We start from the raw sequence: 15475 nt of genomic DNA, 5'->3' as shown, positions 1-15475 counted from the left end.
CTTCTTCACGGTAATGACACCACCGAGCACGACAACTCCACGGAAGACAACGCCCCCGAACGAGATACTCCTGCAGCCAACCATAATCAAGTTGGCCGTGACGTCTCGCAGCGTAGCGAAACGCCCATCGACGTAACCGCGCCGCTAAGGAGGTCTAGGCGGCTGCAGGACTTACAGCATCGCAACCATCAACGCGTGGAAAGTGGCTTGAGACCCGGTTCAAGCCACCAATGAAAACGAAGACCTACCGCCACCAGCCAATAGTAGATCAGCATGGGGCAGACCCCCTGCTGTCGACTCCAAATATAAACGAGGACGGACACCGCTTCAAGATCAGTCCACCCTCAGCTTCCCAGCCCGAGGATGTCTGGCAGCTCCAGACGAAAGCTCGCTTGCTTCAAGAAAGAGAAAGAGAGAGAGAGAGAGACATATATATATATCGTTAATGACTTTGATAACTATGGTATCATAGTTTATCTGTAAAATTCAAATATATACACCAATTTAGACTCTGTATTTGATCATGACCTCTATAGGCGCTCTACTAGCCTGTCTAAGTAGCACGGAAAAAGCCGCTATTCGGAAAATAGAGAAGAATCTCTACAAGTGTAATGCTGCTGAAGTAGCCATTACTTTCAATAAAGTATATTATTATTATTATTATAGTTCCATTTTCCCCAACATCTCTGGTTTTCCCTCTCTCTTCCAGAATTTGCATTGCTTTCTGAGCCCCACCATTCCCCTTCCTCTTTATTTCCTAATACCTCAAATAATCTTTTCATTGTCTGTGACACTGTTTTATATTCCATCTTTCCTTGACCACAAGCTGGTAATACCATTTTTTTTTTTTTTTTTTTTTTTTTTTTTTTTTACTTTCTGTGAGACTTGTTTATTCCAATACATGAAAACCCTTAGATTCTCCTTCAAGCATGCATTTCTGCATCGCTCTGTTCTGTTACACTCCGATTCTGCCTTTTCATAACTAATTAAAAAAATTTCTCATCTTTTCACTAGATTCTCTTCCTATTTTAAAATAAAGTTTTTCACTTTACTGTAATTCTCCATTAGCATATCTTTTAGATAAACTTCATCTAGTTTGGATAAGATTACCTTTGAAACTGCTTTATCTTAAGTTCATCTCTATCCATTCCTTTGTTACTTCTAGGACTTTCCCTTTTAAGCTCATTCTTATCTGTATCCCTGGACATTTCACTTCTTCTCCATCCTTTACACTCGGCCTATAGCCCACTAAATTTCAGACGATCCCTTCATCTTATCTCCCATTGTTCACTCTCGGATCCATCCATCTTCAAACAACCACGCTCTGCTACCAGTTTGAATATTTTCCAAGTCTAATCTTTCCTATATGCAACATTCATGCAATCTACCCACCTTGTTTACTTTCCTCAGTCCCAGTATAATCAAGCTTAAGACTTTGAACAACACCACACCAAGACTTACACCTCACAAATTCCTATAAGACAGAGATCTCTCTCCTACCAAACCAAACACCTAACCAGTCTCTCCTGTTCTGCCTGCTTTGTTTTGTTTATATTTCCACCCCATGCTGCCACCATCTTTAGTCTTCTATGAAACCACAACACAACTTATATATATGGAGACATTTTCTAAAGTTAAATATATGTTTCCCATACATTGAACAATGCCCACATTTCACCAATACAGGAAATAAGAATAAAATAACTCTGACTAAATTGATATATAATCATCAGGATCTTCTCCACCTGAGGCCTATTCCATGCCTACATATGGTGATTGGGAATTTGGATGTACAGAGCAATGAACCCTGCTGAAAAGCTTTATGATGTCAACCGATGGAGTAGTGAATATTTTGGGTGAATGTTCAGTATTTGCTAGCAAAGTAAAGATATGAAATTGTGGAAAGGTGAGCCCATGTGCACAAATTGACCCAGCAGGTGGACTATGTGACTTAAGGGGACCGTCCGCTATGGCGGATGACATGTCAACTTGAAAAAATAAAAAAATCACAAATTCTTGTTAATTTGTATTTTTCCTAGCGATACTTACCTCGAACCATTCCATAGGAGATTCCCGGATGTCGATCTGGGTCCGACCAGAAAATTCTGGTTATATGCCGCACCCAGGTCAGGCCTATGCCCCCAGGGGTTGAAGACCACGCCATCCTAATGCCCTATAGTCAGTCCTTCTCTGGTCGCAGGAGCGTGCATACGCCCCTGCTCGTCCGGTGTCCGGCCCTTTTCCTTTGTCCGTACTTGTATCTATGCAGAAACATGCCGTGCATGCTTTCCAGAAGTTTCAGCCAATTATTTTTACAAATAATGAAGATATAGCGGATTTTAAATGATGACGTCATCGTAACTGCGTCGTCTGTATGACTGAGTTTGACAGAATCATTTTTGCGTGCTTATTTTTGCATATATACAGGGATTTTTTCAGATTTTTTTCGAGATTCTCATACATCTGGTAGCAATGAAAGGTAGTGTGAGAGGAGAGCTGCTCAGAGCGGCTATTTATGGGCGAGAGCCGCGAGACTCAGAGAATGACTCGGTTACGCCACATACGTCAAATGAGTTACATGCACTTCGTCACTTGCATTTGGTCACTAGCTATTTACGTTGTTTTTATAACTTCTTAGTGAACTTATAGCAATGCCGAAGTTACCGAAGATCAAGAAGGTTACTCAGCAACTAAGGCTAGCAAAATTAGCGAAGGCCAGGAGTGTGCTGAAAGAAAAACACGAAAATTCATTGTTATCAGCGCCCTCATTGTCTCATGTCTCGCAGTCAACATCATTGTCTGGTGTCACGCTGAGGAGTAATTATAATAATGTTGTTTTTACTTTTATAAGAAAAAAGCGAAATTTACATAGTAAATCTTTGGGAGCTCATAACTCAAAAACATACATATGCGCATGTCGGTAGCCATTACTCAGTTATTTATTATCCAATTTTAGAGAGAAAGATATCATTGGAAAGAGGAATAAAACTCCCATAATTCTGGGCAACCGAATTTTGATTTCTTTCTTCCTTTTTTTTTTAAAGATTTTTTGAGTCTAAAAAAAAAAAAATAATAAATAAATAAAATTCTGTCACACAGAATTGTTCCGTATATGAAGAAGGTTTTATGGTATGATTTTCAATACAACTGATGTCATTTTAGCGGAAAATCGTTACCTATTTTATTTTTTTTAAATCATAATTTTTGCTAATAAAACTAAAAGTTTTTGCTCAAATGACTTGAAATTTTTATATGATGAAGGTATTATATATATCTAAAACATATATGAAAATTATCTATTTTGCGTAATAAATAAAAAAAAATAAGACATAGCGGACGGTCCCCTTAAATTGTCACCTGATTGGGACATCACTGAAAAATGCAAACAGAGCTTTTGGGAATGCTAGCATGTGTGCGTGTGCATGTCCTTCAGGGTGTGTGCAAAAGAACCTTCTACAAAGAGTTAGTATGTTTGTACGCACGAACTTTGAGACCTGTAAGAAGGAAATATAATGAGATAACCAGTAGAGAAATAATTCATTACACAGCAGACTCTTTTAAACAACTTCTGGTGAGAGTCATTGGGAGGCACACAGAAAAGCCTACATGAAGGTAAGACTTTTATTGAACATTGGATGTTTTACAGGTACCGGGAACAAGTTGAAGTGCAGTGAAAAAACAAAGAGTATCTAATCAGTTTTTTCTCCCATTATTTTATGCGCATCCATTTTTTTCTTCTTTCTGAAGATTATAATTTCTTTTCCCTCAGGTGGATTCAATGTCACCAAAATGAGAATTCTGGCTTTACTGACTGAAATTTCTGAGTTTAGAAAAATAGTGATAAATGTGTGGTCTTAGTGTCCGGTTTTAAGGTGCTTGTCTAGCTCCATAAAATCGGCGATTTATGGTGCCATAACAGGCCAAATTTCCATTATCGGCACTATACAGTGCCGATAATAGAGTTATAGTGGCATAACATTCCTAATACAGGCACCATCAACTGGTTATCGGTGCCATTCACTGAAACTTGAATTGCTGAGATTTGGCTAAGGCCAATTTTCACTTACCAGCACCCCACTGATAACCGGGGACTACCTGTATATATTTCTCATGGTGTTCATCTGGACTTTATATTAAAGAGATATACTTACAAATGCAAATGCTTCATCCTCAGAGTCCATACTGAAATGGAGACCTGAGTGGCATGACACAGTGGCATGTACTTACACACACGAGCGACTGTGTTGTGGCTGAGTCATGCCAAAGTGGTTTAAATAAGCTTCAGTGTGGTGCCACTCTGAGGCGAACACAGAGTGGCTCGTGTACTCACAGTCTAAAGGCTCACGAGGTTTTTTTTTTTTTCTGTCTTAATTTTGGGAAGAGAGGAAAATTAAGACAGAAAAAATTTATATGGAAGCTGCAGGACACAAAGACAGGAGGGACACAAAGCTCTCTTTCATGCTTAAACTCATAAAATGAAAAATTATGCAATAACATGATTTATGGAAATACCTGAAGCCATGGGTGATTCAGTGTTTCAGTAGCACTTAGTCTGCTCTTGGGATCCTTAACCATTAACTTCTTGATGAGATCTTTGGCTTCATCTGAGACTGATGTCCAAAATTTGTGGTTGAAGTTGTACACTGCATTTTTAATCTGGTACCTCAGCTTGGCATCATCACTCAGATTAAAAGGGGGATATCCAGCTAAACTATACAGAAAATTGAAAAGAAAGAACATTAACTTGTTTTAAAATAAAACATTTCAAGGTGAACTAATCTACCAAAAAAAATCAAGCTTAAATTTAATACAAGTCTAATCTGCTTAATACAATATTCATTTCAAATAAAAAACAAAAATAAGCTACTTTTTTTACAGACAAGGAAAAATGCTGTAGAGGTTATCAATTGTGTTCTCTCTCTCTGGACAAGTCATAAAATTCTTTTACAAGAGATAACTGCCTTACCTTACATAAAGTAATACACCTAAGCTCCACATATCAACTTTGTTTGTGTATGAGAGCTGTCCAAAATCTAAGAGTTCAGGAGCTATGTATGTTGGAGTGCCACAAAATGTGGTCATCTGTGAGGCATCAGCTGCCAGCTTGGATAATCCAAAGTCTGTAAGTTTGACGAGCGTCAATTCTTTATCTGTAGCTAAAAGGACGTTTTCTGGCTGAAAAGTTCATAAACAACATTGTGACAAGACAATTTAGTAAAATATTAAAATACATGTACTATGTTGTCACCAAATACCATGATAATTGGACATGAAAAAAATTCTGTACAAAATCCACTGATACCAAATAAAAAATATCCCTAAACACAATTATGTAAATTTTCACAATAATATTTATTATTCAGATACCTACCAGCTGTTAAAGATAGATAAAGGCAGTCTCAAGTTATCGGCAGACTTGGTTATCAGCGATACAGTTTTATGGCACTTGTCTTGCACCATAAAATTGACGATTTATGGCGCCATAACTGGCCAAGTTCCGGTTATAGGCACCCTATCAGAACCCCTGCCAATAACCGGGGACTGCCTGTATATATTTGTGTTGGCAGGTGAGGTTGGCATTCAAAATAACTGTCTAGTTCACTTGTTCTTAAACAGGTGTGTTTGTATGTTTTAATACTCATTACAATTCTTTGACAACACACCGTTTTAAACTATTTAGGATTCTTTGACACCCTGCTAAGTTGTGGGGAGGCTGAGTGGGTTCTACTTTAATAGCAATTAAGTCTCCAAATAATAAATTTTGTGAAAATTTACATTGCTTGGGATGAATTTTAATCACTCTTAACCCTTACAGGCCAGGCTAAAATACACAGTAAGAACACCCATAAACTGGGCAAAATTTAAGGTTGGCCATTTAAAATAAATACAGTAGTGCCTAAGGATATGTAATTAATCCGTTCCAAAGCAGCCTTCGTAACCTGATTTTTTCATATCTTGAACTACGTTTTACATGTAAATTGCCTAATTCGTTCCAAGCCCGACAAAAACACCACAGTAAATTTTATAATAAAGCTAAATTGACCAATAAACAATGAAATACAACAATTTGGACCATCAATACCTAACCTAACCTTTATTGTAGTAGGTACCTGTAAATAAAGTGTATTAGTGTACATGGTACAAGAAATACTTTACGTACATGTACGTACATATGTAGTAAAATGTGGAACCATACCTTTTGAGCAAGGCGATCTCTGAAAGTGGCGACAGAGGAGGAGGACAAATGGCAGAAAGCATGAACACTCAACTTTACGAAACACATTAAAAAATGGCAGAAAACATTAACACTAAACTTTACGAAACACATTAACCCTTTAACGCCGATTGGACGTATTAAATGTCGACATAAATTGTCTGTCGCGTGCCGATTGGACGTATGGTATGTCGATAAAAAGCTTTTTTAAAAATTTGCGGAAAAATACTCATAGGCCTACCAAGCGAAAACTTTTGAATCACACGCCTTGGGGGATGCTGGGAGCTCACGGATCAAGGCATTGTTTAGTTTACAATCATTACGCAGGTGCGCAAGCGTGAATTTCTTTCTTATTGCACTAAAAAGTATCAGTGACACATCTCAAAAATTATTTTATCACATTAACATAAATTTTAAACCATTTTAAATTAGCCGCTACACTGAGTATTATATATGAAAATGTGCACAATTTCATGTAGAATACAACAAAAAAATACTCATGATTGTAGCTTTCATCAATTTTGAAATATTTCCAAATAAATAACATAAGTGCCAAAATTTTAACCTTTGGTCAACTTTGACTCTACCGAAATGGTCGAAAAATGCAATTGTAAGCTAAAACTCTTATATTCTAGTAATATTCAATCATTTACCTTCATTTTGCAACAAATTGGAAGACTCTAGCACAATATTTTGATTTATGGTGAATTTATGAAAAAACTTTTTCCTTATGTCCGTGCGGTACTCTTCCGATAAATTTTTTCATGCGATTGTCATAATGTTTGCACCATTTTAAATTAGCCATTACATAAAAGTTTTATATATGGAATGTGCACAATTTCATGCACAATACAACTAAAAACAACCCATGGTTGTAGCTTTTATCAGTTTTGAAATATTTTCATATAAATAACGATAAGTGCCAAAATTTCAACCTTCGGTCAACTTTGACTCTACCGAAATGGTCGAAAAACGCAATTGTAAGCTAAAACTCTTATATTCTAGTAATATTCAATCCTTTACCTTCCTTTTGCAACAAATTGGAAGTCTCTAGCACAATATTTCGATTTATGGTGAATTTATGAAGGGACAAAAAAAAAAAAAAAAAAAAAAAAAAAAAAATTCCTTACGTCCGCGCTGTAACTCTTCCGAAAAAAACCTGAAATTTTTTGTCTGATTGTCGTAATCTTTGCACCATTTTAAATTAGCCGTTACATAAAGTTTTATATATGGAATGTGCCCAATTTCATGCACAATACAACTAAAAACAACCCATGGTTGTAGCTTTTATCAGTTTTGAAATATTTTCATATAAATAACGATGTGCCAAAATTTCAACCTTCGGTCAACTTTGACTACCGAAATGGTCGAAAAACGCAATTGTAATCATTTACCTTCATTTTGCAACAAATTGGAAGTCTGTAGCACAATATTTCGATTTATGGTGAATTTATGGGGGAAAAAAAAATAAAATAAAATTTCCTTACGTCCGCACTGTAACTCTTCCGAAAAAACCTGAAATTTTTTCGTCTGATTGTCGTAATGTTTGCACCATTTTAAATTAGCCGTTACATAAAGTTTTATATATGAAAATGTGTGCAATTTCATGTAGAATACAAAAAAAATAATTGAAGGTCGTAGCTTTTCTCATTTTCGAAATATTTGCATATAAATCATGATAAATAGAAAAAAAAAACCATGTTCGGTCAACTTTGACTCTACCAAAATGGTCGAAAAATGCAATTGTAAGCTAAAACTCTTACAGTCTAGTAATATTCAGTCATTTATCTTCATTTTGAACAAATTCAAAGTCTCTAGTACAATATTTAGATTTATGCCGAATTAAAAAAAAAAAAACTCCTTCCCTCAGCGCGCAGATTCTCCGCCGCAAATTTCCGAAATGCTAACGTCGCATTCTCGTAATATTTACTTTGTTTCATATTAGGCGTTTCATAGAGTTTTATATATGAATATGTGCGCAATTTTATGTAGAATACAACAAATAATAATTGAAGGTTGTAGCTTTTCTCATTTTCAAAATATTTGCATATAGAAAAATATATATATAAAAAAAATTGACATTTGGTCAACTTTAACTCATCTGAAATGGTTGAAAACTGCAATTGTAAGCTAAAACTCTTACAGTATAGTAATATTCAATCATTTATCTTCATTTTGAAACAAATTGGAACTCTCTAGAACAATATTTAGATTTATGGTGAATTTGTGAAAAAAACATTTTTTTATGTCCGCACGTTACGAATTCATGCATCATTTTGTGATAATATTTTCTCTGTGTTGCTTTGATTGTTTTACAATGTGTTATATACCAAAATGATCGCAATTTAGTTTACAATACAAAAAAAAAATTAACTCATTAGCTTTAACCGTTTTGCTCGCAGTGCGATTTGAATACAATTATATATGAAATATTTTTCGCACTATCATATATTGCATTACGTATTTATATATGATAATGATATTTTTTTTCATTTCTGATGGTTGCATACTAAACTTCAGGCAATGACAAAAAAAAGGAGCTGAAAATGAACTCAATCTTGAAAACTAAGCGCGCTGTGATTTTTGGAAAAAAATATTTTTTCCGCTTCGGGGCTCACTCCGAGACCCCCTGGGCATACAGGAGACGATTTTTATTATACCCCTTCGGCGTTAGAGGGTTAACAAATTGCAGAAAACATTAACACTTCTTGATTATCTCCATTTTCTTCTCCATAGAAAGCATCCTCTTCTTTCTGTGAACTTCAGCAACATTCTTGGGACCCATGGTTAATAACGTAAGTAATTACGAAGCGGTATTTTAAAAATCGTCTCCCGTATGCTGGCGGTGTTCGTGAGTGAGCGCCAAAGCTGAATTTTTTTTTTTTTTTTTTTTTCAAAAAATCACAGCACACTTAGTTTTCAAGATTAAGAGTTCATTTTTGGCTCCTTTTTTTGTCACTGCCTGAAGTTTAGTATGCAACCATCAGAAATGAAAAAATTATCATTATCATATATGTATAAATATTGGGATATATGACAGCGCAAAAAAAATTTCATATATAATTGTATACAAATCACGCTGTGAGCAAAACGGTTAAAGCTAACGAGTTAATTTTTTTCGTTGTATTGTACACTAAATTGCGATCATTTTGGTATATAACACATTGAAAAACAATCAAGGCAACACAGAGAAAATATAATCACAAAATGATGCATGAATTCGTAACGAGCAGACGTAAAAAAAAGCTGTTTTCAAAAATTCACCATAAATAGAAATATTGTGCTAGAGACTTCCCGTTTGTTGCAAAATGAAGTTAATTGATTGAATATTACTAGACTGTAAGTGTTGTAGCTTACAATTGCAGTTTTCGAACATTTCGGTCGAGTTAAAGTTGACCAAAGGACAAATTTTTTCTATTTATCGTTATTTATATGAAAATATTTCAAAACTGATAAAAGCTACAACCATAGGTTGTTTTTTGTTGTATTCTACATATAAATGCACACATTTTCATATATAAAACTTTATGTAACGGCTAATTTAAAATAGTGCAAACATTACGACAATCAGACAAAAAAATTTCTGATTTTTTCGGAAGTTACCGCGCGGACATAAGGAAAAAGTTTGTTTCATAAATTCACCATATATCGAAATATTGTGCTAGAGACTTCCAATTTGTTGTAAAATGAAGGTAAATGATTGTATATTACTAGAATATAAGAGTTTTAGCTTACAATTGTGTTTTTCGACCATTTCGGTAGAGTCAAAGTTGACCGAAGGTTGAAATTTTGGCACTTATCGTTATTTATATGAAAATATTTCAAAACTGATAAAAGCTACAAACATGAATGTTTTTTAGTCATATTCTACATGAAATTGCGCACATTTTCATATATAATACTCCATGTAACGGCTAATATAAAATGGTGCAAAAATTATGTCAGTGACGAAATAATTTCTGAGATGTGTTGCTGATACTTTTTAGTGCGAGAAGAAAGAAATTCACGCTTGCGCACCTGAGTAATGATTGTAAACAAAACAACGCCTTGATCCGTGCACTCCCAGCATCCCCCAAGGCGCGTGATTCAAAAGTTTTTGCCTAGTAGGCCTATAACTATTTTTCCGCGAATTTTTAAAAAACTTTCTTATATCAACGTACCATACGTCCAATCGGCACCCAACAGACAATTTATATAGACATTTAATATGTCCAATCGGCGTTTAAGGGTTAAGTTCACACACAACACGATAAAGTAACTTACAGTACAACAAAAGCAAAATCACTAACACGAATTTACATTAACAAACGAAATATATGTGAAAGAACGAATTCCAGTGTTTATGATAACGCTGCCGCAAAAAATTGTCAAGGAACGCCTTTACATAGAGGCATGATGCTGGATCTTACGGCGGTGACTAGCATCAGGAACAAATGGGAGAGCGGGAGGATGGTGGCGAGTCTACTCAGTTGGCGGCGCGCAAGTTTTAAAATTGTTCTCAGTGGTTCGGGCAAATCTCGGACTTTACCCTTTCGCAACCTGAATTATTTTTGTATACAGAAGCAAAAAAATCTTCCGTCTTTGCTTTCATAACTTGGATTTTTCATAAGTAAGGACTTTCGTATGTCGAGGTTCCACTGTACATACAAAAGAAAAATTGGAATGAGAGCTATACTACAAATGCACATGGTATAACAAAAATTCTAAAATATATCCTGTACCTTCCACAGAAAGTTGTCTGATCACTCCTTGCACTCTTTTTCATCTAGCTGACATCCCTACAACAGGCACAAATGTTTATCTAACACTATAGGATACTGTTTTTATCTAATTCCATAGAATAGTACAATATGCTCATGCCGGAAACATTCCAGCAAAAGCTGATGTTTTGTTCCTACCATCAGTTGAAGACATTCCGAGTGCGAGAGAGAGAGAAAAAAAAACCACATACAGTACAGGCAGTCCCCACTTATTGGTAGCAACAGTTAACAGTGTTTCAGTTTTACGAAGCTTGGTTAATGGCTTTGTTAACCAGTGGTTGTGAGCAGTTTATCAGCGCCAATTGGCACTTACGGCGTCATAAGTACCATTTATCAACATAATTACTGTGATGTTCTGGTTCTCAACGATTTTCGGCCATTGGTGCTTGGCCAGGAATGGAACGCCACGTTAACTGGGGACTGCCTGCATTACTGTGAAAAAGCAACTACAATTCACTGAAAACTACTCTGCTCTACAGCACAAAGAATTCTGATGAGAAGACCTGGTGGAGAAAATGTGAACTACAGTAACTGTTCTCCCTCTTTTTTTACATGGGAATAGGTTCCAGAACCTACCGCGGAAATGCAAAAATCGCCTCTAACAATGCTTACCTGGCTTACAATTGCCAAATACCTTGTACTAAACAAAAATGCTTATAACTGCCTATTTTAACATTTTCACTGCTTATGTTGATAATAGTTTACCATGTAGTAAGATAATTTTGAAATGATATTTACTGTTAAGGTATGTTATTTTATGACTGTACTATTATACTTCCAAACAGAATGCTAGGTTTGTTCTGTCATGTTGATATTTTTGTGATTACATCCAAATACATTTATGAAGAATAAAAAATGTTTTATTACAGTAAGTTCTTGGTTTACGTCGTATTGTGGTTAGACCTTGACAACACCCATTATAAATTTTACAAATTCTTCTCTCTCTCTCTCACATAGTATACATATACGGCAAAATATTTCACTTATAGATAGAAACCATTTACATATACTGCATTGATGTAATCACCATAAAAATATTTAAAATCTGAATCTCTTTGGTAGGCAAGTCAAAACCTACAGTACTGTAGCAATTTTTCTGTGACGACATACATAACCTCTATCTCTCTTAATGAAACATGAATTACTGTATCAAACTTTTATGAATAGGAAACCTTTACATATACTGCATTGATGTAATCACCATAAAAATATTTAAAATCTGAATCTCTTTGGTAGGCAAGTCAAAACCTACAGTACTGTAGCAATTTTTCTGTGACGACATACATAACCTCTATCTCTCTTAATGAAACATGAATTACTGTATCAAACTTTTATGAACAAAATTTAAAAAATAATTCTATTAATAAATCAGTTTTGCTGGAAAGAAGCTGATTCTCAGAATACAAACAAAAGACGAAAATACACTTTGATAACTGTGTTTTGCTGTGTTTATACATTCATTCATCACTAAATATAGATAGTTTTGTGTTGTGTCCATATCTAGAAAATAATGAGGAATTATTGCGCCATTGCGGGATTATGGCGCTGTTTGACTAGTAAAGGGCGCTGTTAACTGGTCAAGCATTCCGAAAGGTGTGCAGCAGCCATAGACTTTAAAATCGCTTAGCGTCGAAAATCACTTAGCCAGAAACGGAATCCGCCGCTAACTGAGGGCCCCCTGTAGTCTACTTTTGTTTGCATCTTTCTCTCTCTCTCTCTCTCTCATGTCCTGTACTGTACATACCCTTTTAATGAAAATATCAATTATTGTACCATTATTGAACCACTAATGTAAAAAACTTGAGAATAAACAAAACCAACAAGTTCACAACAGATTATGGAGGAGGGGTAACCATACGTTTTGCATTGTCTGATTTATTATACCATACTTCATTAAAAGTTTAGTCGACTATGATTATCACACATATTATAACAGTACACAAGAAATTATTGCTGACAGTCATTTGGGTCGGCCAAGATTTCTCATTCTTATTTAGAATGCCAACGCCACTTGTTGGCGTGAAAATATAGCTATTTATAACAATAGGTAAGGTGGTTAAAAAAAAAACTAAGCTTGTAATATGAAACCAAACTTGAAAAATTACAAAAAAGTCAGACTGATAATTATTAGAGTACTGACAAGAATGTTACAACTTTCAAATATCTATATAAATAAATACATAACAGACAAATTGATACTATTCGTGAAGAGGGAAGAATACATATTTGAAACAACATATAAACAGTGGTTGCGAACCAGATGTTCACAAAATTTTTGTTCCAGTTTGCGAACCGTGCTTCAAGCCACAAACATACATACATCACCAGAAAGGGTTCATTGGAAGCACCAAAAGCTCTTTAAAAAGTTTTCTGACTGTTACTCCATCTTTTTAATGTTAATTATTTACTCTTACCAAAGAAATAGTATATTGAAAAAGGGATATCATATTACTTGTTGTGTAAACGCATACAGCCAGAAATAGCTGATTGGTATAAACAAATGAATCTGATAACAACTGCGGTTTGCTTGCATTTCAGCCATTGTGCGATAGTAAAAAATTACCGTAGTTATGTTACAAATGACGTTAAGTAGAACAGGACTGATATATTTTTACATTACTATACCTTATTAGGTATGGAGAAAAGATCAGCAAGGGCATATACTGCTAAATTTAAGCTGCAAGTTTCAGCTGAAGCAGAGGAAAGAATGTTCATCTGCTAACGATTACTGTGCACTGGCAACATGGATGAAACCCCCGCAAACTTCGGTACAGAACCATCAAACTCGACCGTACACAAAATTTGAGAGAAACGTGTTTTAATCAAAACTACTTGGTATGTAAGAATAAATTTTACTTTTTTCAATCCAATAAAATATAAATATGTAAAGCTTGTAGTATTCTCATGAAATCAAGTGAAAATATAGAACGGGATCTGTTGATTTTTTTTACACAATGAACATGCCCTCAGCACCATCTACTAACGAAAAACTAAATTTTGTTCACAACGATATGTATTCAAGTGATATTTCGACTTGAAAACACTTTGTACAACGAAATATAACCTTGTCCTATATACATAGAGTATCTAGAGATTCATTTACGCTAACTAAAACAAGAAAATCGGTCTGATTTGAGTTCAATATGTAAAGCAAAATAAATTTACCTCACAATCGCCCCCGATTTCCGAACCAAAAAATTAATTGCTGTTTGCATTTTATAATAAAATAGTAATATGAAAATACATACAATATAATTGGATGCACTGAAGTAAAGCATAACTTTGTGCCCGAAAACTATAAAAAAAAAAGGAAAGAAAATAAAGTGTTTCTGAGGTTTGAACAAATTATTTGTTTTTTACATTATTTCAAATGGGGAAAGTTGATTCAGCTTACAAATTTTTTGAGTCACGAACAGCGTCCTCGAATGAATTAAGTTCGTGAACCAAGGTACCACTGTATATCAAATACAGAATGAAAATATACATGGGCAAAACTACAAACCTTAATGTCCCTGTGAGTGATGTTTTTCATGTGTAAATACTGAATAGCTAAAACCAACTGATAGAAGTAAAACTTCACAGTCATCTCTGGGAGTCGCCTTTGAGTTACCAACCGATCAAACAGCTCTCCTCCTTCTGCCACTTCCATAATGATGAATATCTTTTCCGGAGTGTCGATGACATCTTCAAGTCTTATTATATTAGGCTGTGGGAGTATGATGGAAAATTTGAAAGGAAAAAATAAAAATGAAGTTACAAAGCAATGCTTAAGTTACAACCATGACTTGCAACAACCTTGGATTTGCTTTTTGTTATACGACTTTGGTTATTTATATTAATGAAATAAAAAAAAACCCACAAGAGTTCTGCTATTCATAACTTTACAAGAACTTCAAACTGAAACAGCTCCCAAAATATTTCATTCTAAAAATGTTTTTTCTAATTATTAGTCTACCTTAATAAAAAGTGATATTCCTCCATCCCTGAATTATAATTACTGTATAACAAAGTATGTTCTCTACAAACTAGATTTTACAGTCTCGTCATACTTCCTCTTTAAACTTAACAAACAAGAGACATTGTTTCCCTAGTAATAATGGCCAATTTCCTGAGATAGATTGGTCTATTTATGGCTGGCCCTCAATCCATATCCTAAATAATTTTTTCACATCTGATATAGTAGATCCCTCTTGTATTTCCATTTAATATGTAGTTTTCAGTGGAACTGATCCTTTAATAATTTAGAGAATTATTCTTTGTTTTTCAGGACAGTTGTCATTCTTGGGCGAGGTACTTAAACTGAAAGGAATAGCAGCTACTGTTTTTCCATTGTTGGATTGCTTACTAATCTTTTGTTTCACTTTTAAACTGATAATTCTCTGCCTCTTTCTGCTGCTATCAATAGCATTGGTTTTGCTGCAATGGAGAGCAATTTACATTTTTTGAAAAAAATTACAGTGGACATTACAGTGATCAAAGAAGGTAATAAATGAGATTAGAT

The 15475-nt window shown here is 34.8% G+C and overlaps 1 protein-coding gene across 1 annotated transcript in view; it reads right to left on the bottom strand.

Moving 5' to 3' along the window:
• LOC135196988 (serine/threonine-protein kinase Chk2-like) overlaps positions 1–14701 on the bottom strand; it is a 33946-nt gene extending 19245 nt beyond the window's left edge. The window contains exons 1-3 of the mRNA XM_064223870.1: positions 14477–14701; positions 4967–5175; positions 4513–4711 (exon numbers count right to left, since the gene is read on the bottom strand). Of these exons, the coding sequence (XP_064079940.1) occupies positions 4513–4711; positions 4967–5175; positions 14477–14623 (555 nt within the window). The 5' untranslated portion in view covers positions 14624–14701. The remainder of the gene's footprint in view (positions 1–4512; positions 4712–4966; positions 5176–14476) is intronic.
• Between the last annotated feature and the right edge of the window lie 774 nt (positions 14702–15475).

Source organism: Macrobrachium nipponense, chromosome 18 (genome assembly GCF_015104395.2).
Source record: "Macrobrachium nipponense isolate FS-2020 chromosome 18, ASM1510439v2, whole genome shotgun sequence".
Lineage (NCBI taxonomy): Eukaryota > Metazoa > Arthropoda > Malacostraca > Decapoda > Palaemonidae > Macrobrachium > Macrobrachium nipponense.
Note: the sequence above shows the minus strand (reverse complement) of the source record. Positions and strands in the feature narration are given on the sequence as shown.